The sequence below is a fragment of the Pollicipes pollicipes genome, unplaced genomic scaffold (genome assembly GCF_011947565.3).
Source record: "Pollicipes pollicipes isolate AB1234 unplaced genomic scaffold, Ppol_2.1 Scaffold_5724;HRSCAF=6776_pilon_pilon_pilon, whole genome shotgun sequence".
NCBI lineage: Eukaryota > Metazoa > Arthropoda > Thecostraca > Pollicipedomorpha > Pollicipedidae > Pollicipes > Pollicipes pollicipes.
Window position 1 is genome coordinate 28150119 of NW_023596746.1, and position 27494 is coordinate 28177612.

At 50.3% G+C, this 27494-nt stretch overlaps 1 protein-coding gene across 1 annotated transcript; it reads right to left on the reverse strand.

Annotated features, from left to right (window-relative positions):
* On the reverse strand, positions 1–26210 carry LOC119103827 (calcium-activated chloride channel regulator 1). Its single transcript, XM_037227485.1, has 18 exons — positions 26015–26210; positions 23469–23606; positions 20422–20581; positions 19283–19451; positions 18169–18298; positions 16860–16990; positions 15882–16017; positions 14610–14834; positions 13461–13624; positions 11627–11786; positions 11057–11284; positions 10676–10752; positions 7582–7719; positions 5631–5760; positions 2449–2602; positions 1760–1927; positions 984–1178; positions 1–556 (listed from the first exon to the last, which is right to left on the reverse strand). The coding sequence occupies exons 1-18, from the start codon at positions 26174–26176 to the stop codon at positions 375–377; spliced, it is 2847 nt and encodes a 948-aa protein (XP_037083380.1). The 5' UTR covers positions 26177–26210; the 3' UTR covers positions 1–374.
* Positions 26211–27494: the final 1284 nt, after the last annotated feature.

Sequence of the window (27494 nt, forward strand, 5' to 3'; positions counted from 1 at the left end):
CGCGATCACGCAAATTATATTTCGCTCAAGGCTGTTCACATACAAACATTTGATAGCTCATGCTCGAGGTAATTTTGTTAGCAACAAGCAAGACAGCAACCCGGTGATAAACATCTGCTGATATCTTTTTTACGCGGTACCATTACCAGCGTACGGTCTTACACCATCAACAGGGACGCAGTAACGGGGCGCTCGGAGCAACGTTTCATCACGCGGCATTATCCCAGGCACTGTTAACCGCCCGCACCATCGAGCTCCGACAGCGACTATTCGTAATGGGAAGCTACTTCACGACTCTCGAGCTACGTTTCCGCCTGTCGTCAACGTTCGCCATATCAGTGGTCTCTCTCCTTTGATAAACTCGCCGCGGCGCTTCACGCCGCCATGACGCGCTGCCGGTGCCGCACCATAAGCGCCCCCACCACAGCCGCCGCCAGCAGGACGACGGCGGCGATGATGATGCCGACGATGACGCCGACAAGGAGGCTACCGTCCGGGGGAGACGGCACGGAGCCCAGGTACAGGATCGCCGTGTTGGAGACGGCGCTGCGGTGCCCTATGCGGAGAAACGCCGCTGGTCAGAGACGATGCTCAGCGGCGACTCGGTCGTGGTCGCCGCAACAGTGATGCCGCGTGGGCGAGTCCGGCGGTGTCACGCTCCCTCGCGCGCCAGAGGTGCATGTACATGGGAGACGACGAGACGCATCGTGTGTAGTGGGCTGAACATCGAGGCTGAACAGACGGCATCCCACAAACCAGCTCATCACCGAACAGTTCGTTTAGTTCGAGAACTGAAAATGATTTAGGACTTGGCGGACAAGTGCCAAAATCACATTTCGTAGTAAAAATGGACACCTGGGAAGACTGCGTATGTCGCTTTCTGATGGCTAACCCAGGTCCGTCATATCTGACGGTAGGGGAGGACATCTCCCGACAACCCGCACCAGCAGCATCTCGGGGCCTGTTCGGCATCAGCGTCTTACCCTGCTGGTCGAACGTGCACATGGCCAGGTAGACTGTATCCAGGCTGGACGGCACTGGCAAAATCAGGTTCTGCACGGTGCCGCTGATCTCCGGGGGCGCCACCAGCGAGCTGTCGACCTCCTCGCCGTTGGCATCGAACTGGGTCGGCGACAGGTCGGTCGCATTGGCAGACCACTTGAACTGGTACCGGTATGCTGTGGGAGAGCAGTTCGGTCGCGAGGTGAGGTCAGTCAGTGGTCAGCATGGGATGGAGAGGGAGGAGAGGCGGGTGGGGGGAGGGAGGGCAGCGCGCGGTAAGCAACAGACAACCAACGAACGGTGAGGGTATGGCCGAGAGGAAAGGCCGTTTAGGGTTTGCTTACGTGTCAACGTGACACGATTTTCCATCCGATGACGCGAGAGACCTATGATGATGGAAATGCACCGAAACGGGGCGCTGCGGGGTGCAAAAGCGACAACGTAACATTTCCCGGATTTCCCAGACACCATCCCTGGCTACTGATGATCTGGGTCTTGGCACACCAAAACGTACGCCAAGACGGGTCGGTAAGCTGGCGAGACCCACACAGACGTGAAAACGACGAACGATGCCATTTTGCCTACAGGCACCGCTGATATTTCTAGGTCCTACAACACCCTGGCAGTGCGCGACATAACAAACGCACCCATCTCATGACATGTTCCGGAGTAGAAATAGCTTTACCCACCGTACCCCGCCGAGCTCATGGCGGGGATGGGTAGGGTAGGGAGGGACGAGAGGGGCCGGTTGCCGTACCGATGCCCTGATCCAGGTCAGCTCCGGGCGCCGTCCAGGTGACCACGGCGCCGTCCGAGGCGCGTTCGCTCATGACCAGGTCGGTGACCTGGGCCGGCGGCAGCAGGCTGCCACGGGCGTTGTTTGTCACCTGGAAGGCCCCAGCGCTCACCGTCCGGGTAAAGCTGCCTGCAGACGGAGGCAAACTGTGAGTTACGAACCAGCAGGGTAATGACAGTCGGCCCCAGTTTGGGGTCAGCATATCAGCTGTGATATCTTCATTAGACGCACTTGCAAGGTTGAGAGTGAGTTTGTTCTTTTGTTTTGGGCGCTGCAAGTAACGTGACTGTGGCTATTGCGGCCTTGGTATGGGGATAAGGTGATGAAAACGTTATCGAAATATTTCGCCTGCTAACATCTAGCAACACGCATGTCACATCCTTAGGCACCAACAGTCCAGAATGACTTCTAGACCAATGGGCAGAACAACCGTGAGCGATAAGTTGTTGGAACACCTACTGCGTCACGTCCCTCGGATGGCAGCCAGCACATGTCAGTCAGCGACTGGCAGTCAGCGCGTCTGTCAGCAGCTAGTAGCCAGCACGTCTGTCAGCAGCTGGCATCCAGCATATCTGCCAGCAGCTAGCAGCCAGCACGTCCTAGCAGCCAGTACGTCTGTCAGCAGCTCGCGACGCTGGCCCGCGGCTCACCTGTTGGCCTGGTGTTGCCGATCGGGGAGGCGCTGCCGCAGCACCAGCTCGAGCTGTCGGTGTTGGGGTTCGGCATGGCCGCCGACGCCGAGAAGCCCTCGTTGATCACGGCGTTGCCGTCGTTCCGCACCTCGCAGACGACCGAGTACCGGCCCTGGGGCACACGGGCGACAAGGGACTAAGTCATCGGACAGGCCGGTCAGAACGAGTCTCCAGAGTGTGCCGGCCGTGGGGACTGTAAGGTATAGACGCGGGTCATGTCTGGCGCTCGCTGTCTGCCGGTGGGCTCGACCACCCACCGGCAGACCGAAATTTGCTCTCGTGAGGACGCGTGATAGTGAGGCGTAAGCATGAACCGTGCAAGAATGGGAACGGACAGTGCAGCGGGTTTTCCCCCTAACGCTGAGTACTAATCCGCTCAAGATTGAAGGCGCCAAGCCGGTAGCTACGGGATAGGAAGAGCAGGACAAAGTCCTAGAATTGACTCCTCAGTATTAATTTCCTCCCGTGAGGAGGCGTGATAACGGCAGACGGCGACGCACAACACCAGCGACAGTTGGGCAACTGCACAGCGCATGCGCAACACACCCCAGACCTTCCCCCTCCCCACACAAACACACGTATCTCTTGAGCACTGGGACACGGGGCACGAGCCGCGCAAGAATGGAAACAGACAGTATACCAGCTTTCCCCCTTAACGTTCAGTACAGGCGCGAATCCAGCCTGGAGTTGTTTTTTTGGGGGGTGGGGGCAACCGTTCGTCGCCAGCTGGCTGGTGTGGGATCCGAGGTCAAGTGAATGGTGCCTCTCGCGAGTACCTAGTAGAGACACCATTCAAGCACCGAAATGCTTTTGAACCTTCTATATACAGTACGCATGTTTACAAAGATCGTAACATAAGATATTACTTTCAAGAGTCAACTGGTCAGATGGGGTTTATTGCAAATGGTGATCAGGGTAACAAATGGTTAAACAGGGTGATCAGGCCGCACAAATGATGATTCTAGTTGCTATGGAGCGTGGTGGCAGCTGCGAAGCGGCTGTGGCGGGCGAGCACACCGGTGAGCCGCGCTGCGGGACGAGATGAATGATGAGTCGGTCAGGAATCAGGATGCAATGCCAATTTGAGAAGAACATGGGGCTGACGTGACATTCAAATTATATTGGTGGCGGAACACTGATCGTAAGCGTAAGCGACCACTGCTGCTGTCGCAGATGAGACCAATCTATGAAGTTTGGTATTAAACGTAGGACTGTTTTGCAAGAGCCAACGGCGTGAGGACACGAAGTGAGTAAAAACGTGATTAGTGGAAGTACTGATAAGCGCCATAACGCTATAACGAGTCAAACGACGATCAAATCGACGATCAACGATCAAAGTTAAAACGGACGGTAAGTAGACGAAATTTTTAAGTAGTTCTAGGAATGATTGGGGGGGGGGCAAAACATACTCCCAGAGTTTTTTTGGTGGGGGACATGGCCCCGTGTCCCCCCCCCCTCAGGATCCGCCTATGGCTTAGTACCAATCCGTTCATTTGGAGGGACCGAGCCGGTAGGTACCGGATGCGAAGAGCAAGGTAAAGCCCTAGACTCACTCCCATTGTTATCGCAAAGCACAAGCCCCCAAAATGGCTTTGGAAAGCGTTACAGCTTCGAACAAGCACTGTAGGCACTGCAACGTGCACCGGTTACACCGACACAAATACCACAATGGAGATATTGGAAACGTGATTCCTTTCCCTTAGGTCAAATGGATAGGCCAGGTTACGTTAAAGTATAATTGTTTTCCTAGGCAAGCGTACACATAAAAAACACGATGAGACGAAGCAGAATGGCTCCGTGGAAACATTTGATTGCCATTCCTTAAAGAGAATATTTCACACTTGAACATATTGAAGCAAACATCATGTGTGATGGAAGAAGCGCACTTATATCCATTAGTGTTGTTTTAAGTGAAAAAATACTGCTATAGGTAACACGATTTCTCTGATTAGCAAATATGCCCCTCGATGCGTCATGTTTTTGTGTGTCATCCTCCTTGCACTGGGTTGATTGAGAGCCAGTTGGCGGCCATTATATCTGGAAATAGTGTTTACGAAGGCCAGATATGAACAACTCGACAATTATATTGTTATTGGCCTTGATCGCCGCACGGGTAATGAAATGACAGAATTTGAATGACGTCATAGTGTTTCGGGTGGCTGGGTGACCTTAAAATAGTTACCTTGAAATAGTGTGCACATTTTCGCAGGCATGTCGCTCGGAAACTAGAATGTTCTAGGTCTCAAGAAAAGCGGGGCTGTGAACTGCACCGATTTATCCTTAACATCGCTCTTTCAGTTCAAACTCCATGTAAACCCGAAACACTCCATTCAAAGCTATTTTACATTCTAGCGTATATGTGGCAATGCTCTTTGCATTGTTTAAACATTATGTTCGGTATGTTTAACGCAGCTGTATATGTATAAGCAAAAATAGCATAAGCTTCTCTTTTTAGCATTATGTGTAAGATAGTTCTGATGCCGAAATGACCAACCATTAGCACATCAAGAGACGCTGATGAAACAACATCAGGCAACTTTTAATCATATTGAGAAAACACACATGCACAGTCGCAACCAAGAGGTGACGCCACTCACGCGGCGGAGGGCTTGATTACAACCGGGGTCGGGTACTAGGCTCGGGCTTGGTGGCTGTTCGGGAGCCTAGAATACAGAACCGCACGCGGCTGGTGCGCCGAGCTAATTATTCCATTGACCATCCACGGATAGATCACACGGGACGTCTTTTACGAGAGACCCTGTCCACAAACGGGTGGACCCCTCATTTGCTACTGCTGTCTGCCTGCTCACACCGCAGACAGAAAATAGATGGCAAATAGCTAACGCCTCCCGTCCAAAGCTGAAATAGCGACATGAAATCAGAATCCAGGGCTCTGTTCTGCCACAAGAACCAGCCAGGAACCAAAATTGGGAGCCAGGCGCATGCATGCTCTCAACCGCCATGCTAATAACTTGCAGCACACATGTTCTGGTCTGGAGGAACAAAACATCGCACATATAGAGCATCGACGACACAGCTAGAACGCAGGCAAGTAATACAAAAGAACACATTGTACCATTCCAGCTGCATGATTTTCTTTCATCGACCCCTCGGGTTTAACCTAGTTTTCTCTTAGTTACCTTTCCGTCGAACTGGGTGAAGTACTTGCTATAGATGCCATCGTTTCTAATGGCATCTGCAGCCGCACCATTGTCCAGGAGTAGCAGGTCCTGCACACCTGAACTAGCACTCGGTGTGGTGACGTGCGCCCTGCCGGCCAGGTGGTCAGGGTAGACAAGCCCCCGATCCGGGCCACTTCGGCCCGCTCCAGCTCGGGGCTCCACGTCCCGTGGCCATATCAACGGACCACGGATATATCCTGACTGAAGTGGCACTCATACGTGATATGTCTCACCAATAAACTGCGGTGGGTTTGGTCGCTCAAAACAAAATTTTCAACACAAAAACGCTTTAAATCCTCTAGTAAATTCTCAACCCCAGCGGACTGCAAGCGTCTGAGGTGTTGCCACCATCGGCCGGGACGTTTCGGACTGAAACATCGCCATACTGACAGCACCAACGGGTGTTGTGTGTAACACATTTAGGTGGCTGTCAAGCCTAAACTTAACATAATATTGCAGCGCGAAGCGAAAACTCACAAAAAACACACGCAAAACCCATGTGTATCAGGAGAGTATGTCGTGACGCCCACATATTTCAATCAAACACAAGTTTGCATAGGCCCCACTTCTCAACCTGGTGAGAGAAACGGCGTTGAAGGCGACATCCTACCTTTGTATTTGCTGAAAAACAGGTAGTTTGAAGGGCACCTTAAAGTTCAGAATGGTCAAAACTTTTAACCATTCTGAACGGTCAACTATGACTTTTGGCTCAAAAGATAGTAGTGAGACCGGCCGTTACTGACTGTCTCGTATCAGAGGCCTGTAGCTACGGGTGCCGAAAGTCATGGGAAACGGCATCTGGGCAGCGTTTGTGGGTGGAAGCGGCCAACAGCCAATCCAGAAGGGGGGGGGGGGGGCACAGAGTCATACCTTCCAAGAACAGTCGCATGGAAAGCGAAGAGCCCACGAGTGCACAAAGCTATTTTTGACTGATTGAGAGAGCGGTTATTGATATGATTGGGTGCTATGTGTCAGCCCGCCGGGCGCTCCCGATCGGCTAGAAACTCACCACGTTGCTCTCGGGTTATTATCGATGGCTCTGAGGACCTTATACTTGATGACGGAAGCCCCTTTGTTGGCCTGCCCCGGCACCCATGATCGCTCAGATTTTGGGCTGCGCATAGTAAGATGGGTTCCCGTAATAAAAAATGGCGTGCACCCAAAATTAAAATCTAGAGGCCGGAATGCAAGGATTTTTCATTGAGGGGGGGGGGGGGAACTAAACTCTGGAGTCTCCACAACATTGCGTGCCCACCCCCCACCCCACCCATCCCCTCTCCCCGCGTGACGAAATCCTGGATCTGCCCCCGCGCATGACGCAACACTGAACGGCTCGAGACAAGCCACACGCTGTGGGCGCAAGCGCGCTATGTAACACTGACGCGTGTGACGGTACAGTTGACTGTGGCAAAGTGGTTCATGATCGTCCCGATACGTGAGCGTGACGCGCGGAGCCAGCGCGTGGGAACGCCCCGATATGGCGACGCACGGTGACAGTTTGTTGTGAAGTCGCGCATGGGAGTCCAGTGTGACAGTCATCGGTGATAACGTGACGTCCGCGGAATTGTTTCTCTTTGACAGTGCTCTGGTGGATGTGACGATGAGCTGCCTGCGTGGATCTGCTATGACGACTTGGCGTCGCAGCGTGCTCAGCTGTTGGCTGTGCCTCTCGCCGAGGGCGCACGGACGGCCTGTGGTGATTGAGCCCAACACCGCTTGCGCCCGGCTGGTGGCCGTGTGTGCCGGCGTTCTTTGCCGGCGGAGCTAGGCCACTCACACCGCCCGCGGCCGGCTCGTGGCCGTGTGTACCGGCGCTCGCTGCCGGCGGAGCTAGGCCACTCACACCGCTCGTGCCCGGCTCGTGGCCGTGTGTGCCGGCGCTCGCTGCCGGCGGAGCTAGGCCACTCACACGACTGTGGCTGACAGCACGGCGTTGTTGCCCTGGCGGACCCGGCCCAGCACGGCCAGTCGCGTGGACTCTGTGACGGTCACCTGGCCGATGGTACCGATCCAGCACTCCGTTGTCAGCGGCAGCGTGCCGTTGGACCTGCCGACAGTGCACCCGTCGGGGTCACACGGACGCGTGGACGACATGACCGGAATGGGAGCCCACGGGGATGTACTGCCCACACTCTGACGGACGCCATGTAAAAACATTCTTTTAAAAAATATGGGGCCAGAGCTTACGCTAAGCAATGCTTGTTGTATGAACACTGACCCTTACCTGTGAAAACGTGATAATTCAATTCCAGGTCGACAGCACAATTAGGTGCTCAACGCTCAACGTCCGTCCTACCGTTCGGCGTCAGCTGACCTGCAGGATGACTGCTGCTTCCAACCACGGTCATGGTGGGTGGCAGCCCATGCCCGTTAAAGGCAGACAGCGGAGCCCTCAGCGGCTCGAACCCACCACCCCACTGGTGGATGGATTAGAAGGCAGGCGCTCCAACCAACTGAGTTATCGCAACACCCGTCCCGACAGGGCAGACAAGCACTCCCTTCAGACAGTTACGTCAAACACTCTGCCGCAATATCTAACAGCTATTTCGTCCGCAGGGCTACGACCTTGTGACCTTGCCAAGTCAGGAAGACATTCCTCATTCAAGCACAGTGAGCACCACGGCGAGTCTAATCGTGCAAACGACGGCGATCACGGAAGGTTTCAAGGACATGCTCACATTTGTACCGGGTTTGAACTGGGATTGCAAGATTGCAAGCCACGAAGAGACATTTGCGACCATAATACGTTAAGCCCTAGGACGTCCTAGCTGCGAAACATGAAAGCAATCCATTCCTTCAGGAAAAGCGCCAATTTTTCATTCTAAAAGGGAGTGTTTAAGATCTGAATGTGCTTTGTAACTGATATGACAATTGCTAAGATCATTCATTGTAGTTCACAGCCGTGCCCTTTATAATACTAAGTGCCATCTAGTTCCTGAGCTCTCTGAGCTGGACTACGAAAGTGTGCACACTACTTCGTACGGACTATTTCAAGGTCTTCCAGGCATGCATAACGCTATAGGAACGTTACACAAATATTGCCACCCTATTGACTATGTGGTGTTCAGAACTGAGATAGCAATGATCAACGAGTTATTCGTGTCTGTCGTACGTAAGCACAATTTCTGGCACGAACGGACTTCAACTGGTTTCCAACTAACGTTATGCTTTCAGTGCATGCTTCGAACACGAATCACGTTGTGTGCTATATGACACGGAAAGTTGGACGGAGGTACGGGATATGACGGAAACAAAACTGGGAAAGAAAATCTTTTAAAAAATGTTCCACAATTGAAAATATTTAAGCAAGCATTACACATAATGAAATAAGCTCACATAAAACTATTGGCATGCTTTAAGTGGAAAAGACTGCTCTGTACAATACAGTTTCTCTGTTTACCAAACATGCCCCTCAATACGTCATCGTTTGATTACCTCATCGTACCTTGCACAACATTAATTGAGAGCCAATTGCCGGTCGCTTCATCTGTAAATGCCGCTCACGAGCGTCAGATAAGAGCGACCAGACAATTATATGTTTCTTGGCATTGATCGGCGTAGCGCCAATGAAATGACAAGATTTGAATAACGTTATCATGCCGTCATGGACACCTGTGTGAGCTTCAAATTATTCTATGAAATAGTCTGCACATCTTTCCCAGGGTGTTGCTGAGAAACTAGAAGGGCTTAGGTGTTAAGAAGAACAGGGCTGTGAACTGCAGCGAATTATCTTCAAGATGTTTATTTCGGCTCAAACCCCGCATAAATGTGGAGCACTCCATTTAAGAATAACACCGTAAGTTCACAAATGAATGAAAGTAAGTGATATCAAATCATGGATAAAAAAGTACAAAAGCATCACATGAAAGGGCATCACCGCGCATTCACAATGGTATATGGGCTCTGCCAACAGCGAACTGGTCAGCACGACACCTTTCGAGAGGTTGAGGTACTTCAAGTGAGTCAGTCCGTCCACTACGGTGACAATTTTACGCGCCAATTAAGCAGCCGCTCTGATGTCATGCAAATCTTTCATGATGCAACCAAACGATGACGTAATGAGAAGCATATCTAGGAAATAGGGGAATTCTGTTGTCTAGAGCAGTCTTTGGTAATTACACAATCCAAGATTTACAAGAGAACTAATTTTATCATACATGATGATTGCATCCACATCTTCAAATTTGAACATCCCTAAAAAAAGAGGTGGGCAGTGGAGATAAATGTGGGTATACCCACAGAGGCATTTCTCTGGTGTTTCTGCGAACTCTAGGGATCGGGTCTCACAAAGGCGGTCGTGAGGCCGGCTCGTGCCTGACGACAGCATTGCAGGTGAGACGGTGCATTGCGAGGATCTATGAAGAGTCGTAGAAAGCGGAAAAAGGGAGGATAAGTCCGTTTCCCGCAACGGCATATGGACTACATTCATTCTTCAATCACGTCCCGGTAATAGTGTTATGGGGTTTTATTAGGAGCTAAAACATAAAGGATGGTAGTCACCTCTATTTCTGGGAGTTTTGATTCCACAACGGCATCAATGTCCCTTTCACCTCAGCTATCAAACACAAATGTTTTGAATGTAATGCCATCTAGTGTGAGAAACAGAAGGCACTCACCCGGTTATGATGTTATTTAGCGGGTTTCCAATGCACAAAAGTTGATGGCACAGTTCGTCCAGACAACTCGAACTGAGTACTGATAGCAGAAGCATGTACCCCTTCCATACGTTCCAAACAAGCCCATGCCTGCTACATACAGACTGGTTCGCTTTTCTCACTTTGCTACGCGTGAGTCAGGTTGCGACCAAAGTTTTTAGTAAACATCAAAAACCATGCATGGATCATTCAGGACACTTATGCGAGCAGTCCGCAACCATGAGAACAAGTAAACTCGACTACGGCATACGAAGGGATACGTCATCAATGTGTGTCGGATTGCTTTTGCAGTGATTCTGTACGTGAAAGGATGATCTGAAGAACTCTAGTTGGAATGCCCGAACCTACCTGGACTTAGACGTGACAGTGATGACAACATCATCGGATCTGCCTTTGAAAGCCACGGAGAACTGCCAATCGCCTTCCTGAAATGCGACGAAATATTAGTATGTATCACGTGATGCACAAATCTGTTCACTAATCCATTTCATGATAGCGACAGAAACCGTCAGCAATGTTCTCTCGACGAGTGGACGGGACAAGACTCATCTGGGCGTTTCAAACCTCGATTATGGCCACCGACCTGCAACGGATGATCACCTGGACGATGGCGCCACTCTGAAGGGAAGTCGCTGAGACGTGACGGGGTATCACACCAGACACGTTTGCTATCACATGAACAGTTTGGCTTGGCATGTGCCTTGGCATCACCGCAAAAAGACAGCTCACCTCAGCAAGATGCAACTTCAACGTGCCGAAGTTTTCACTCGGTTCGTAGGAGACGTTCGTGTAAGTCGCGCCGGTAGGAGAGACCAAGCGAACAGACTTGACGGTGCTGATGGCCGATGCATCATCGAACGCCAGTTTGAAGACGACATCTCTCCCCGTTGTTGGATCGATGGAGAACATACTGGAAAATGTTGTGACGGAAGATCCGGAAAAATATTGCTGAAACAGCTGCCAAGCGCAGAGAACAGAACGTTAACTCCCTTATACACAAGGCTTGATAGTTACTATGTAAAAAATAAAACGTGAAACTTAAGAAAATAGTAATATGACTAGACTTTTTTTTGAACCCCGTGCCCCTGGAACTGAATGAGACGGTCTTACAATATGTCCTTATATGTTATTATTCATGCGAAAAATACAGGGACTTGACCATGCTTGCAGCTTTAAAAACCGCTCACCACAAAAACAGGTCAAAAACAGTTACCCACTTGCTGCTAATGTGCCCAATCCAGAATGCTTTTGTTTGGTTTGGAACAATTCCAAGCGAGCAAGATCTCGAATACTGCGCACCACAATGTTCTTCTCAGTCTCCACTGTGATGTCCGGTTGGTAGGTCAGACAGCCCTGGAACGCCTGGTCGAGCTGCAGTGAGGCCTTCGTTTCGCTGATGAAGTACGTCCTCCCACCACTAATGTCAGCGAACTTCTCCAATCGGGAATCGGCCGACGTTCTGCGCAGGAGAACGGTAACGCGGTTAATTGATAGTCATTTTCACTAGTTTTTACCGCCCCGAACACTGAGATCTAGCTATCTAGCAATGACTGACCTCTGCGATTATGTACATATAAACACTAAAACCTCTGGTAAGAAGGCCATATTCAACAGCAATAAATTTCTCCAGAAGCATTTATTAAAACTCCAGATATCTACGCTTTTAAATGCTCCACGATCCTCGAAAGTCTCTAGAACAAAAAGAGCACTAGAATATATCCAGACCTGGGGAAGAGCTCTCTCACCACATGCTATCCGTTTCATGGAAACCTAGACTAGGCCTGACCTCCGTAATGTCATTCTACACTTCCTTTGAAAACGCCTTCAGCGCCTCACCAGCCGGAAGTTGCAGTAGACAGCTCGCGAGGCAATCTCTACTTTGTGATTGGCTTAGCCAACCATCGTACGACGTGGTACCCGCTTCTCATTGGTTAATATCACATCATTTCCAGGACCTGTAACCATGGCTCGTTTCCCATGCGCGTTGTATATAAGGCGCATCGTTAGTGGCCATGTAGGTCCATACCCTCTCTAGGCTTGCAAAAAGCAAGATCGCTGTTGGTTGTGCCGGTGGTAAATGTGGTGTGGGTGTTGGTGTTTGTTGCGAGGGACTAGAAAATAGGGGTGATAGTTTGACAAGATCTTTAACTGGATCACGAGACACACTTGCACGAGCGAGATCTACACTAGTATAAATAGTACGCCAGCACGAATACATCTAGATATCGATAACCAAAATGGTCTTTTCAACTTAAAAATGTCATTGATAAGATCGGACTGATTCGATCCTCCGGTGGAAATGTATGCACGAACCATAGAACCCAATGTCAGATGGATATTGGTACCAAAATAGTCTGCTTTTCAAGGCGAGACCGATCACTGACAAAATAAAACTCATTCGGACCTCTGGTCGAGGTGAGTAACTGGACCACTGTTGGGCCAGGGTACGCTTTCCATAAGTGTTTTTTTTATCCAGGATTGTGGGGAAGGGGAGGGCAGGGCAGCTCAGAGGCGCTGTGTGACGTTTCTTTTCATGGATCCCTACAAGACCCGTATTAAATGTTCCTAAACATGTTGGGGGATAAATATTGCCCAAACGTTTACTTGTTCTAAGTGTAGACAGCACGGTCGGTGCAACATCGGAAGCGACAACTGCGCAAATATGACTGTCCACCAGGTTGCCAGGCTCCACCGAGGTATGCACGACAATATGCCTAAAATGAGGTGCTGAACAGTGCCATATATATCTATGTCCATGCATATACGATGTAGTCGTCTGTGTTTTTTCGTGCCTGACTTATGTGTCTTCTCAGACACATGCTCACATTGTGAATCATCATTGAGAGAACCTTCAGATCAGCAGCCCTTTTGATCTGGTCGTAATAAAATTTAAAATTAATTGGTGACATAGTAATATGCACGTTCAATAAATGATTTGATAATAAAACGTAAAAGTACCACAACTTTACATATAAGTACCACAATATTTAAACAAATCCTGCTGTTTTTTTGCCATCACTCTCTCATTGAATCCATAGGTGTCACGCCAATCACCTGGCCCTGAGCTGCCAAGGATCACGATGGCGCCACGCCTTGACAATTCACACCCATGCCCGATGGTGAGGCTACGTACCCGAAGGCCATTGTGATGACGCGAACGTCGGCCGCCACCACGGGGTCGTACAGGTCGGTCAGGTCCCACATGGCCTTTGTGTCCGGGTTGTAGCAGGGGGGATTCTCCCCGCCGTCTGTCATGAGGACCATCACTCCACCAGTCCCTACCGCTTTCTTCAGAGTCTGTAACACAGCGGTGCCATATTGAGACGTTTCAGTTCGGGAAGATAAGGCAAGAGGACAGTGAACGTGGATGGTCGACATTGGACGATTTTCAGAAGCTGGTGTCTGCACGGAGAGCGGTGACGGCGAACGATGGAGTGAAGGACGTCATTGGTGAATACATCGGTGAATATAGGAAATCCGTCAGTTGTTCAGACTCACTGGCTGGTAAGGGTATGTTGATGATCAAGGGCAAAGAAAAGCCCTTTGTGGGAAATCGTTTTTCAAGTACAGAGCATGTCCACTGAGAATGGATTGCGTGATGGCATTTTACGGTGCCGGATCTGTGAGCCTTTTTCGTAGATAGCATTGCACCATTATATGGCACTCAGACCATTACATTATTAAGGGCATAAACAGCTTTGCTATGGCTATGTATGACTGTACATTTAGCCGAGCCGAAAACTGGATCACTTACGACAAACGCCCGGCTGCACAGGCTGGGCCCATGGTCGGTCACAAATGTTAATCCTGCAGTCCGGACTGGTCAAATAAAGTTTGTTCACAATTCAAGTAAGACAAACTCAGCATTGTTCAGGAAGGGCCTCTGCGTCATGTGAACACTGGCCAGATCCAAAGACCCGAGCACCATAACATCCGAGCGATCCTAGTTATGGCCACCACAGTTTTAGTACCTGTAGAGCGCATACGTTTTACATCTGTTTTGCCATAACGTATTGGAATTCTAGGTCACTTTGGGTCTTTACTCGCTCCAGCACCCGTATGAAACTGTTGATCTCAGTCTAACAGAAAATGAAATTAGTTTTGTTGTACCTCAGTTTATTTCTGTCAAATGGTTTCATTTCCCCACCCCCCTCCTCCCACCCCATTAGAAATCGGCGCACATCATTTAGATGAAAAATTGAATGCAAAGTTTGAGCGCGTAAACAAAATCGGCAGCCTGCGTTAGCAAAAGAGGTCAGCACACTCAGTCAAATGATCTTACCTTAAGTCCCAAATATACACCGTTGCAGATGCACGTGCCACCAAATGCTGATGAAGGAACATGTCTGGCAATTTCTTCTCTTGATGTCTTATCCACAATCTGCTTGAAGTCTGTTCGAAGAACTGCGGTGTCTGTAAACGTCACGATGGACACCCAAGTGCCGTTCTGGAGTTCGTACTTGATCCATTTGGTGGCAGCAGAGTGAAGCTTCTGTATTTTAGACGTCTGGAGCGCAGAAGAGCAGCGACGGCATCAGTGGGGCAGAACCATGAACATTTCCTTCAAAGTTCATGGTTTAAGATTTCAGGGTTATGTAGTTAAGTCGTTCATGTTTAAAAAATACAAAGCATAAACTACAATTAACGTGCTCCTGGGACGCTCATGACAAATCAGAATGCTCCTGCTGATGGCCAGCGCGCTTCTAACAATTGTACAAATTGAAACCATTTGACATCTTTTTTGCCATAAATACGTTTGCAGTCCAAATTCACGTCACATGCGGGCGATAGCGACAGTGGGGGCCTTGGTGATCCTTTGCAAGTACGGAGACAGACGTTTCAACTTTCTTTCCTTCCCTCCAATCAGTATGCTATAACAGATCAACTGTCCTGACGACGTGTCAATCAGGGTCAGTATTGCAAGGTCACCGGGGTCACCATCGCAGGTATTTCAGTCGGCGTTGATAAATGTCAAGACAAGGCGTTAAACCCAAGTAATTTGTGTCGTCTTTTTGACATCATTAATTGACGGAATCACACACATCTTTTGACTGAGAACTGTTGGGCAGGTTATCGTTGATCATGCCATGGCAGGCACATCGCACATTGAGAACAGCGGACGCTGACATTTTTTGAATGGGAAGTAACAACAGAAAATGACACTCTGACGCCACTTGACCATTACTCTGACTTTAATAAAAAGCGCCTCTGTTGTTGTGCAAAACACGTCTCCGATTTGGCATTTGATTAATAATTACGTCGTCACTGCAAAGACGGTACAATGGCAGTTGGGATGAAATTTATTAAAACGCTGCACTGTTTTATTGGTGACTTTTACCACTGTTGGAATGCTACGGGCGTTAACAGCGCATCGTCATCATATGCTTGCTATTCTTTGGAAATTTCGATAGAAATTGCACCGACTTAACTTGAAAATAGATCCCTGGTGCCGAAAGTGTAGTGGGACCGATAGTGTAGTGGGAAACCAGAGGTACGGGGTTCGGTTCTACTGTATGGATCGGAGAGTGAACAACTGGGATCGCCGTCCACTTGCTTGTCTCGACGACGCTGCAGACACATCCCCCATGCTGCCGGATGTGTCGAGCACCATGATGAACCTGGCCTGTGCCGGTTGCACCACCTCGAACGTCGGCACAAGCTGGTTCGGCTCCAAGCTGGCCGGCGGGTTCCTGCGATCGGAGACGACGCGTTTTACCACGGCGGTCGACAAAGGGGAAAGGGGAGGGGTACACGGTAACCACAGCGCCCGTCACTGGGGAACGCGCGTCGGCGCTGGGGCACTAGGGTTAGCGTAAAGGTAAGCAAGCGTGACGTCACGGCGTGTAATACTAGCGGTGTTCCTATGTGCAAACGTCTGACATAAACAGCTGCGTGCCATCCCAAAATCTATATCCTTTTGCGCGCTAATGGTGTGACAACAGTCGTCTGCAGCCTCATTGCAGTCCATGAGTCCAAACTGCGGCAGCGACACTTATACGGAACGTGCCTCGAAGTCAGGGCGTATGACTGAATAGAAGCCCACGCACACGTGCACCCAGCAGAGAAGGAAAGTGAGTAGATTAATCAGGCGGATCCAACCATTTGATCCAATGCACAGGATTGGATGTGGATCGGATTACCGACATTTCCTTAAATATGTGCGGATTTTTATCGAACCGGACTTCCATTAACGTATGGTTTTTAATCACCAGAGATGAAGTTACCCGGTCAGAAATCATACCGCTAGGTGGTGTCGACTAGTCCTGATTTATATGCCAGGTGATCGCCCTAAATTCTGCTAGAACAGCAGCTTTTGTAATCCAATTTTAACCTGCAGGTTTGCATTACACCAAACAAATGATCTATGTTCTGGCTTCATTATACTTAGGCTTATTTGGGCGTACTTGATTCGGATTGAACCTAGTAAAGCACTGGAAGAAGTTTTTGACTTGGAATGAATCAGTTTCGTGCCTGGCCGGATAAGGACTGGATCAGATCGAACGACATTTACCCGGTTTGTTCTTTGGCTCACCTGCCTCCCTTGAAGTCGGCGTTTTCTCTCATCACCTCCCAGACCGATCTCTGGTTGCAGCGGAAGTTCTGCTTGTTGGGCGCATCCGGACGGTGCCGCTTATCATCGCTGTTGTTGCAGAAATGGTTCACCTGGTACACAGGACCGCCGTCAGATCGGTACAATAACGATAAAAATCGCTAGCACATTCTCTGAGGTAAGATCACTGACCACATCAACAACAGCCAATCAAACACACAGCGATGCGGTACCCAAGGGGCATATTATACTGCATAATGTACACAGTACACAACACAGTGACTGTGCATGCATCCAACCATGTGTGCGTGCGTGTACTGCGTGTAAGGGTGTGACCTTCCGGATATTCGGCCTTCCTCAGACCAACAGCATGTGTTACGCCACACTTTGCGTCGGCGTCGTTAGGCGAACAGCTTCATATGTGGTTGGAGGCAGTTCAGTAACGACATGGGCAAATTAATATGGCTGTTCCCAAGCAAAAGTGCACAGCAAGCACAGCAATCATTGCAACCAACGTTCGCACTGTAACGTTGTTTAGTCATTATCTCCTGATACACACACACACACACACACACACACACACACACACACACACACACACACACACACACACACACACACACACCACACACACACACACACACACACACACACACACACACACACACACACACACACACACACACACATACACACACACACACACACACACACACACACACACACACACACACACACACACACATATATATATATATATATATATATATATATATATATATATATATAATTCAACATAAGAACCCTCGTAGTTTTATCGCACTACAGCTATGAAGGCTAGATCAATGGTACAACTTTGCCAGTGGGTCCAGTAAAAAATCCAGTGTGACACCTTCTAATTAGTCCCATCACTCGGAAATGTCCTGGGTACCAAGACCAACCAGTACCAGGTGCTTCTTTATCTATTTATGTCGTGATTAATTATATATGCCCCACCGTGATTGTGACCTTTTCTCAATGTAGAGGTATGCCACAATACGCACAGCTCAACCTTTTGAAGAAGGAAAAAATGTCCGCAGGCAGCGAATATCGCACTCTGCAAAGAGGAGCGCTGTGTGGATTCCTTATAGTGCTGGGCTCCAGGTCACCGTGGGCTTTTGTGCCGCAAGAGCTGATGGAACAGTGGTGACTTCCGACAGATCCGCACTGACGTCTGCACTCCCGTCAAACACGGCCACACCGTGCTTCTACCCCTCAGGTCCGACAGTTGGGCCGCCCTGTGCTGCTGTACCGAGTCCAGGTAGGTGAACGCCATCAAGGACGAGATGGCGTCGTTGTCGTCATACGGGTAGAAGACGCAGTTGTTGTCCGGCAGCCCAGTGGTCTTGCTGTAAGTGCATGGCTGCTGAGTCTTCTGGTCCCTGACAGGCGAAAACACGCGAACATTACGCTTCGCATCTTGCAGTCATCTGCTAACCGCACCAACACTTTCATTATTGATAGGTTCTACTTTGGTGGGCGTAGAAGCTAGAAATATATATATATATATATATATATATATATATATATATATATATAGAGAGAGAGAGAGAGAGAGAGAGAGATACACACATTTATATATACCAATGCATATATACATATATATGTATACACACACACACAAACACACACACACACACACACATATATATATATATATATATATATATATATATATATATATATATATATATATATATATATATGACTTCATATAAATGCCTTCGTCCACACCGCACTGCCATGTAGCCTCGGACGTCCCTGAGTGACGTGCGTGCTATCCAGATGCGACACTAATCCCTCGTCGGCTCAGAGGATCTGATATCGACGAGGTCGTACACGATACGGGCGTGCGGTGACCAGAAGTCTCAAAGTCCTAGCACGGGGGTCTTCAAACGTGTCAAGACAGCGCCACGTTACCGCGCGCACAGCATGCAGCATAACTCCTGCGCCCACGCGCCCACCACAGCACGACCACAGTTCCAGGGAACGAGATTTTAGACACCATCTCTGCACGATCAGGTTCCTACTTATCAGACCTATCTCTTGGTAACCTGTGCTTGGCGACACGTTCTGTTACTTCATTACTGCAAAGGGTTGTTGGGTGTGGGGTAATGATAGTTGCTGTTCCATTACCCATTATCCGACTGCCCCATTACCCTCCCCCCCCTAGAAGTAGCCTTGCCTTGCACTAAAATGTAACGTAAACTTCATAGGCAGAGCTCACAACATGCAGTATGATTCACTGAAGTCATTGCCCACAGTCTCTTCAGGCCTCCATCTCCTCGGCTTTCTCAGCAATTCGAGGCCCAAACCTCCCTTTGCGTACGAAAAGAAATCAACGTGCATCGAGTTCTCACACTCACATTTTGTATCCGCGTAGGTCTGTGTTGGAGCAGGTATTGGGAACCACTTTGCTCTCTCCATTAGCCTCGCGTGTGTAGTAGAACATCGGGTATGTGTCGTCACCAGGGTAGCCATACTCTTCAAAGACGCCGTACCTCAGATGAGCCCATTCGTGGGTCAGCACCTTGCCTGCAACGTGCCATGGATTGTTGTTGCAGCTGCAACACACCATGGATTGTTGTTGTGGTCGCTGCACTTCGTTCCGGTCATCTCTGTGCGCAAAGCATGAATAAGGCCTTGAGAATGATATCCTACACCACCGGGGGAATAGAGCACATGGATCCTAGGATTTTGGTACTGAACATCACGTCCGTGGATATTGTTGGGAAGACGATACTGCTGCTGATCGTGATGATTTCATAGAACACCTTTGAAATACGTTTCGTACGTTCCTTCCCATGGGTGTACCATGAAAGGAAACGCAAATAAAGTCCCGAGTGTCTTCTCTCCAACCTTTTTCCGTTGGCAAACCCCATACCGGCGACTACTTTTATTTGGCAACCACATACCACCACAAACATTGAGTTTGATGCATGCGAGTAGGATTGATGCAGATGTTAAGTAAAGCGCGCAGCAACGGATTAAATGTTACCTAACTAGACACCACGACGCGTGTAATCCGCGCCGGCATGCCTACATCATGTACATCAGCCACTGGCTGACGTCTGCCTCCACGTCAGAGACGGCCACCCTGTGCTTCTGCCCCCACTGTTCAGTCAGTGGCTAAACAGTGCCGTGCTGTGGTCCCCGAACGTGGGTGGGTATGCCATATGCCTGGAGGGGAAGCGGTCATACCAACTTGCATTGCAAATTACGTCATCTTAATATTTCGCCACGAGAACGCGTACGCTAAAGCAGATCGATTGCACCGACTTCTATCATACCGTGCAACACATGCATGCCAGGCAATGATATGAGTCGGTAACAGCAAGCGGAATTACCACCTAACGGGGCATCAGCTGAGCTTCCCCCCAGTATTTATAATGTAGAAAAGCCCTGGATGTTCCGCGCAACTGGTGGCGTCCCGGCCGGCCACTGCACGCTTCCCGCTGCCAGAAGGGGTCGTGGGGGATAGAAGTAGGGAGAGGGAGGGCCATACCTGGAGGGCCGAATCTGCGAGTTGAGCTAGTGTTGAGGTTCTGCAGGTAGCCTGGCGAGACATGGATGTATTTGCCGGGCTCGCCGCAGCCGCCCGGCTGCAGCGTGTACGGGTTGTCGCCGTACGCAGGGTTGGGCGGGGCCAGCCGCACGTCTGCCCCCTGCAGTCAGCCAATCACAGCTGTCGTTAAGGTAGGGCTGATTAAGTACAGCATGCGTTTGTCGCTTAGTCTGGACCAATTACAGCGAGCGTCTGTCGCTTACTCCGGACCAATTACAGGCGTCAATGTTTCCCAAATCATGACAGCCGAGCCGAAATAATCCTGATTCTCCAAAGTCGCTGCAGTTCCCAATAAGTCTGAATAAGTTTGTATGATCGGTACGTTTAATCCATCCATGGTCATCGTCAGGTCCGCACTCTGGACCAGCTACGGCCAGGCTAAGGGCGTACCCCAGTCGCGTGACAAGTGACTGCTATTGATATCTTCGTTGCTGCAAATTGCCAGCGTAAAATATCAGGGGAGCGACAACAATGGTCTTTGTCAAATGATCAACAACAAATGATCTTTCACTTTCATGGAGGTTTGATGTTCACCTTGTGGGCATGCCAAGAATAATTTTAAATATGATTTCCTCACATTTTTGGGCCTTACCCATACCCGTGGAACATTGCGAGCAATACGCATCAACTCGAAAATTTACATAATCAGCAACGGAGTTTCTCGGCAACAGGGAAGCCATCTTTGAACAACAGGACGATCAGACTTAAAAGGCAGGAATCGAAAGGCTGGTGCGTTGTTCGAGAGAGGAAAACTGATTGCAAACAAACCAAGGAGTTGCTTAAACTGAAGCCGAATGTAGCACAGCTAGGTCGACGTAAGAGTGGTGCATACCCAATCAGTTGCATCCCCTGCTAACTATTCACGCTTTGCCTACGTGTCTCTGGCATTCTTTATTTTCACCCCGATAATTCATAATACAGTTGTAGTGCATGACAACTGAGTTCATAGCCTACACTTCCAACATTCCACTAGATGTCCTACAAGAGCTTGATATTTTACCTAGTCTGTTCGAATACCCCCGGTGAATACCTTCTGCTGACCAATCAGGGAACTACGTTTTTGCGAGGTTTCCGACGATTCGTTAAACTTGAGATTACGTTGCTGCTTGAGCAGGGAATCTCGCATACGGCACAACCCAAGAGTCACACATAACATCAATTCAAAATAACCAACGCGGAATGGAGAGATAGGGGTAGGGCAGCAATACGCCATACACTCCATATGATGGCAGGACTCATAAATCGCATGTTAGGATGTTCCATCGCCTACGTGTTCCAAATAAAAGATGCTTATCGTGCATTCTAGCGGGATTTGGTACGGGTCCTGGCGGGGACGAGTTTGGTCCGACTGATCCGAAAAAGTCGACCATCAGCTGGCCCGAGAGTGTCAAGCTGACCTGGGGTACGGATGGACGGGTTGTAGTACGGCGCGGCACACAAACCATCCAAACTCCAGTCTGACAAGAGCGCGGAGGCAACACCATCCGATGAACTTGATCGGCCTGTCCTTGGTCCACCTTCCTTACCCTACTTCATTGTGACAAAGATGAAGGGCAACATGTGCTTTTATTTTTGTATACTGTATACAAAATCCGTAATTTAAGTAGATTATTAGTCACGCGAGGGCAGATCCGGGAAGCGGGCACTGGACGCACGTGCCTCTTCTGATCGGCAGGTGAAGGTGCCACTTAAGAGGCCGCCTTACGGCGTACAACATTTTTCGACTATGCCTTTTTCCATCGGATCAACGATTTATGTTGACCAATATTTGTATGGAATTAAGGCTAGGAGTAAACTGCTTCACTTAAATACGTAATTATGCGCTGCAAAAACAGCGACGAGGATAGGTTCACTGCGATAGCGGTAAGCAAGATGCGTTTGCTAAAACCGGGTCGCTATTTGCTTCCTTATTGAATACCATCGGGAGCCAGTTTGACCCCCTACCTCCGACGGTTTTCCAGAACAGTTTCTTACCGGCGCGGCGTAACCGTTCTGACGTAGGCTTTTTATTATCTGTTTTGTGTATTGTATATCCCAATTCATAGCTGAGCTTGTAATCCAAACTAACGATGTCGCACCAGAAATCAATTGCTTGAATGCCTCGACTGAAGCAGTCAACGATAAGTGCTTGGCCCACTGCTTATCACGCCATTTGACCATGGATAGATTTGATACTCTATTCCAAAATGGTTATGAATTAATAGATACGGCTGCACAAACAATCCACCACACTTTTCACAGCTTCACGGCAGGCTCGGGTGTTAGATTATTGAACAGCCTTGATTATTTGCGTTATGGCAGGCTCACTGTAGTTCAAACCATCAAATTATTCTTCCTTAAGGCTCCTAGTGGCGCAACGCTGCCTTCAGTTTTTTAAATGGCTTCTAGAATGCGAAAGTTTTGTGCAAATATCCGACAAAACTTGGTGCAACGGCCGAGTTTTGGAACCAGATCTCTGCTTACGAACTGCTGACCTGCCGATGATTTGGCACGGGCTATCGGTAGCTTTTGTGGACGGAAAAAGAAAAACGATTCTTGAAATTATAGGCATTATAATGCATTCGTATTCTAAACATATTCAGATCTTGACTTTGCTCGACAGAAAAGATTCTTGAAAATCATACTAGAGTACTGTTAGGCAGGTAACTTTCCGCCTGGTTTAGGATATGAAGCTGCTTCTCAGCAAATAAAACCTCTAGAATATTACTGAACCGGGCATATTTGGTAGAGATGTGAGGGTACCCAATGTGATGTGATGGCAGCCTGCCACTACAGCTAAATAATCGAATCGTATCCAATCATGCAACTCGTAACCTTCTGCGTAACCCCCGTAAAACGATAGAACAAACAACCTATGAACGTAACCGCACGCGAAATCTTTCGCGACTTCAGGTAGCCACAAGTTAGAAATGGCGAGATAAAACGAGAGACAGTAGCAGCTTCGGCTCAACCTGATTTGAAACCAGCTTCAGCACAATGTATCTCACCTCATACACTTCCGCGAACGACTCCCGGTCGATGGTGAAATTCGTCCAGGACATCGGAATCAGGATCGTGACACTTTTGAAGTAGGCGCGTCTATCAGTGGCCGTGAAGAGCGCCTGAGACGCCTCGCGGAACATGACCTGAAAACACGAGCGGCAAAATATGTCAGTACACGCACCCAATTCGCACCAATTGCACGCTGGCATCGTGAGCTGTGGGTGGGTGTATGGAGCCATGTATCCCTTTGGAAAGGCCACAGCCCAAAAGATTGCCTTCGTTCCCGTAGTTGAAAGTTGGGCCACCCCCAAATCTCTCTGTTACTGCAATAACCCGAGATACTGCGCATTTTCCTACAAAACATATAACGCTTTTCCCAAGTCCGCACGCTTCTTCAGGGTAAACGGTCAGACGTTGTAGGTCAGGTTTGCTCCCTGGGCATAATTAAGGCGTTTGCCTGGTTCGTTTCGCGGTGCCATGAATGCGTGCCGTCTTTAGCGTTCGGTCGGGACCCATCCGATTTCTGTGGAGAATAATCTCCCGGAACACGTTTGCTTTTACGCTTGAACGGTCCCACGACCAAATCATCCTCACCAGCCTGTCGGCTAATACCCGAGTGAAGGACTTGGGATTCAAAAAGCAGCAATTGTTCAAAAGCATTTTACTTCCTTTCTTGAATCCAAAAGAAAGGCTAAGCAACGAGCTTTTGAACATAAGAAGCGGATGGAAAGAAGACATCCTCGCCGGTATTTAGCATGGCGTAGACATGAAGCAACACGATTCACGTTTCAACAACGCCTTAAATGCGTCGGGTCCAACGAAAAATAGCCACGCACAGTCGCGTAGAGACTTTCGAATTTCCTAACTTATACGCTACACTGATGGTTATCATGCGTTTATTCTCTACAGTTCAATGCGCTGCAACAATTTTTGTCTTAATACCCAGCGGACGGGAGCTTTCTCCACTGGGGTCGTTGGCGAGGGCAGATCATGAACACGTCTTCGCCATTTCGACCTTGCTTAAGCTAGAGTCATGTGAAGAGAACCATTACGTAGCTCGGTGTCTGAGAAATCCCACGTTGGAATTTGATTGAGAAATTCCATGTTGTAATTTGACCTCTAGAGGTCATCTAGTGACCATTATATCAGACGAGACTTAACGCATGGGTTGTAATCTATCGCTTAAAAATTATTTCAGAATTAAGGAAAACGTAACGTCGTGATTGCGGGAAACGGACACGTAGCTGTTGGGGTCGGGAAACCTGTGTGCTGTGTTCTGTTCATGGGAATTGACTGTCCATGAACAAGAGTCAAGACATAACAATATTTGTTGTAAAAATGGCTCATCAAGCACCCAGATGTAATATCATGGATTCTAGCAGCCTGAAAAACTACAGGCAGCATATATTCATTTGTTTTTGATCTGGTCTACAGCCGTTCCGATTACACGAAGCTTCGCCCTGGCCCCACGGAAGACTAGTGCCACCATCGCTCCCCCATCGGCATTATGTCAGTACTTGGGGCCATGATAGTCGGAGCCGAAAACCGAAATAGAGCTCGGAAGCATCCGTCTTGCCGTTGTTCTGCAAATGCTTCAACTGTTTTGGGGACATGCCACTTGTCTCCTGCCTTGAAAATGCTGTATTCGCAGTACCGTCCTCGCGGTGCGTCATCGCGCCCGCATGGTGATGGTTGGACTGGCTCGCCTGCTCTGCTCTGTCCGCCCACTCTGCCCTGCCCGCCTGCTCTGCCCTGCCCGCCTGCCGTGTCCTGCCCACCGGCCCTGCCCTGCCCTGCCCTGCCCGCCTATCCTGCCTGCCGACCCCGCCGGCCGCCCCTGCCCTGCTCTGCCCTGTCCGCCTGCTCTGCCCTGTCCGCCTGCTCTGCCCTGCTCGTCTGCTCTGCCCTGCCCGCCTGCTCTGCCCTGCCCGCCTGCCCTGTCCTGCCCACAGGTCCTGCCCTGCCCTGCCCTGCCCTGCCCGCCTGCCATACACGCCTGCTCCACCCTACCCGCCTGCTCTGCCCTCGACGCCTGCTCTTCCCTATCCGTTTACTCCTCCCGCCGGCCCTGCCCTGCCAGCCTGCCCTGTCCTGCCCACCGGCCCTGCCTAGCCCTGCCCTGCCCTGCCCTGCCCTGCCCTGCCCTGCCCTGCCCGCCTGCCATGCACGCCTGCTCTACCCTACCCGCCCGCTCTGCCCTGGCCGCCTCCTCTGCCCTGGCCGCATGCCCTACCCTGCCCGCCGACCCTGCCCTGCCCGCCTGCCCTGCCTGCCGGCCCTGCCCTGCCCGCCTGCCCGACCAGGGCAGGCGGGCAGGCGGGCAGGGCCCCTACCCCTATCCTGCCCCCACCCCTATCCTGCCCGCCTACCCTGCCCACCTGCCCCGCCCGCCGGGCCTGCCCACCTACCCCGCCCGCCTGCCTTGCTAACCTGCCCTGCCCTGTTCACCTGCCCTGCCCTGCCCACTTGCCCTGACCTGCCCACCTGCCCTGCCCGCCGGCTCAGCTCACCCCACCCTCCCTCGGGCCGGTCGGCCGGCAGCGGCGGCTACCTTAACGGCGTCGATGAGCTGTTGGCCCTGCTCCTGCGGCACGTCCTGCGAGATGCCGACCAGCACGCCGGAGTAGCCGTTGTCGGCGATGGTGACGCCGGCGCGAACTGGGCCGATGGCCACCGCCAGCAGCAGCAGCAGCGCTGTACCGGCGAACGCCATGGTTCGAGCCGGAAGGACGAGTGGCGGCCGCCGGAGGCCGTCGCTCGCTGGGCGGGCCTATCGCGACGCGCCCAGGTTGCCCTCGGTTAGCGACACATGGTATCTTCGCTGTCTTCTGATAGCGTAATCCGGCTCCGGATAACGGAAAGTTCGGGGCTAGGGACTCCTTAAGTGAATTTAAGGGTGGGTCGAAAGGTGCCGGAAACAAGTTCTTCCAGTTTGTTGTTTTGGTATATATATATGCATACCGCCTTGTTTTGAGATACTCATATTATCCACATAAACTTGGCCTTAGTTTTTCAAGGACGTTTCCGGTTTACCATGACAACAGTTCTGCGCAACCCGGATATGCGCGCCGTTCATCATTGGAACGGCGCAGATAACTGAAAGACGGCATGACATCGTTCGGCCTCCTCGAATGACTGAAAGACGCCGTGACATCATCAGGCCTCCTCGATCAACTGATAGACTCCATGACACCGTTCGGAAGTTGAAGGCTTGAGAGGCGATGGCGACCAATCTGCACGATGTTGCAAGCCTTCGCTCGCAAGGCTGCCCTGCTCACTTGGCTGCTTCAACAAACAAGTCGTCTGTCACTGCCAAACTGCCACCGCCTCGACCTGGCGCTGGAGGGGCAGCGAATAGTCACTCTGCAGCCACAGCAGCCAACGCTGGCTGATCGTGTCAGCTGGCTGCGCACACCGGCAGCTGCTGGTCTTCGAGCTGCTGATACCGAGCAGCCGCGCCGTGGAGGTGCACGTCCATCAGAGACCGGCGGCCGGCAGCGTTCCGGGCACTCCAGCAACGGTGCCGCGGCTGCTGCTGTGAACTGCGCCACGAAGAAGCGAACGCTGGGATGTGCTGTCTTTCTGAGAAATTTCACCACAGGACAGCTATCACGGTTTCCTGACTGTAGGCGCCAATTAGCGCGCGGCGACCACTTTTTATCCTTCGCTATGTTTTCTGGGTCTAAACTCGTTCACAAGAGTAGTGATTGTGATTGTTCGCACTCTGCACCGATGACCACTGCGTGGGATCCGAACGACACCATCGCCTGCCTCATGGCACGCATTCATTGCGGAACGCACCGAGTCAGTTGCCAGCCACGCAGACCGGCAGCCGCTTCCAGGTGGTCGCAGAGATAGGACAGCTGCACCCAGGGGTGTCACTAAAATCGGCCTTCTCCGCGGATTTCGGCCACTCGAAAATACGTCCCCGACAGGGGTGTCAATTTTGGTAAATTATTGGCGGCCCCAGCCGAGGGCCCGACACCATACCCACCTATTTTTTTCTCATCGGATTTAGCCCATTTTATATT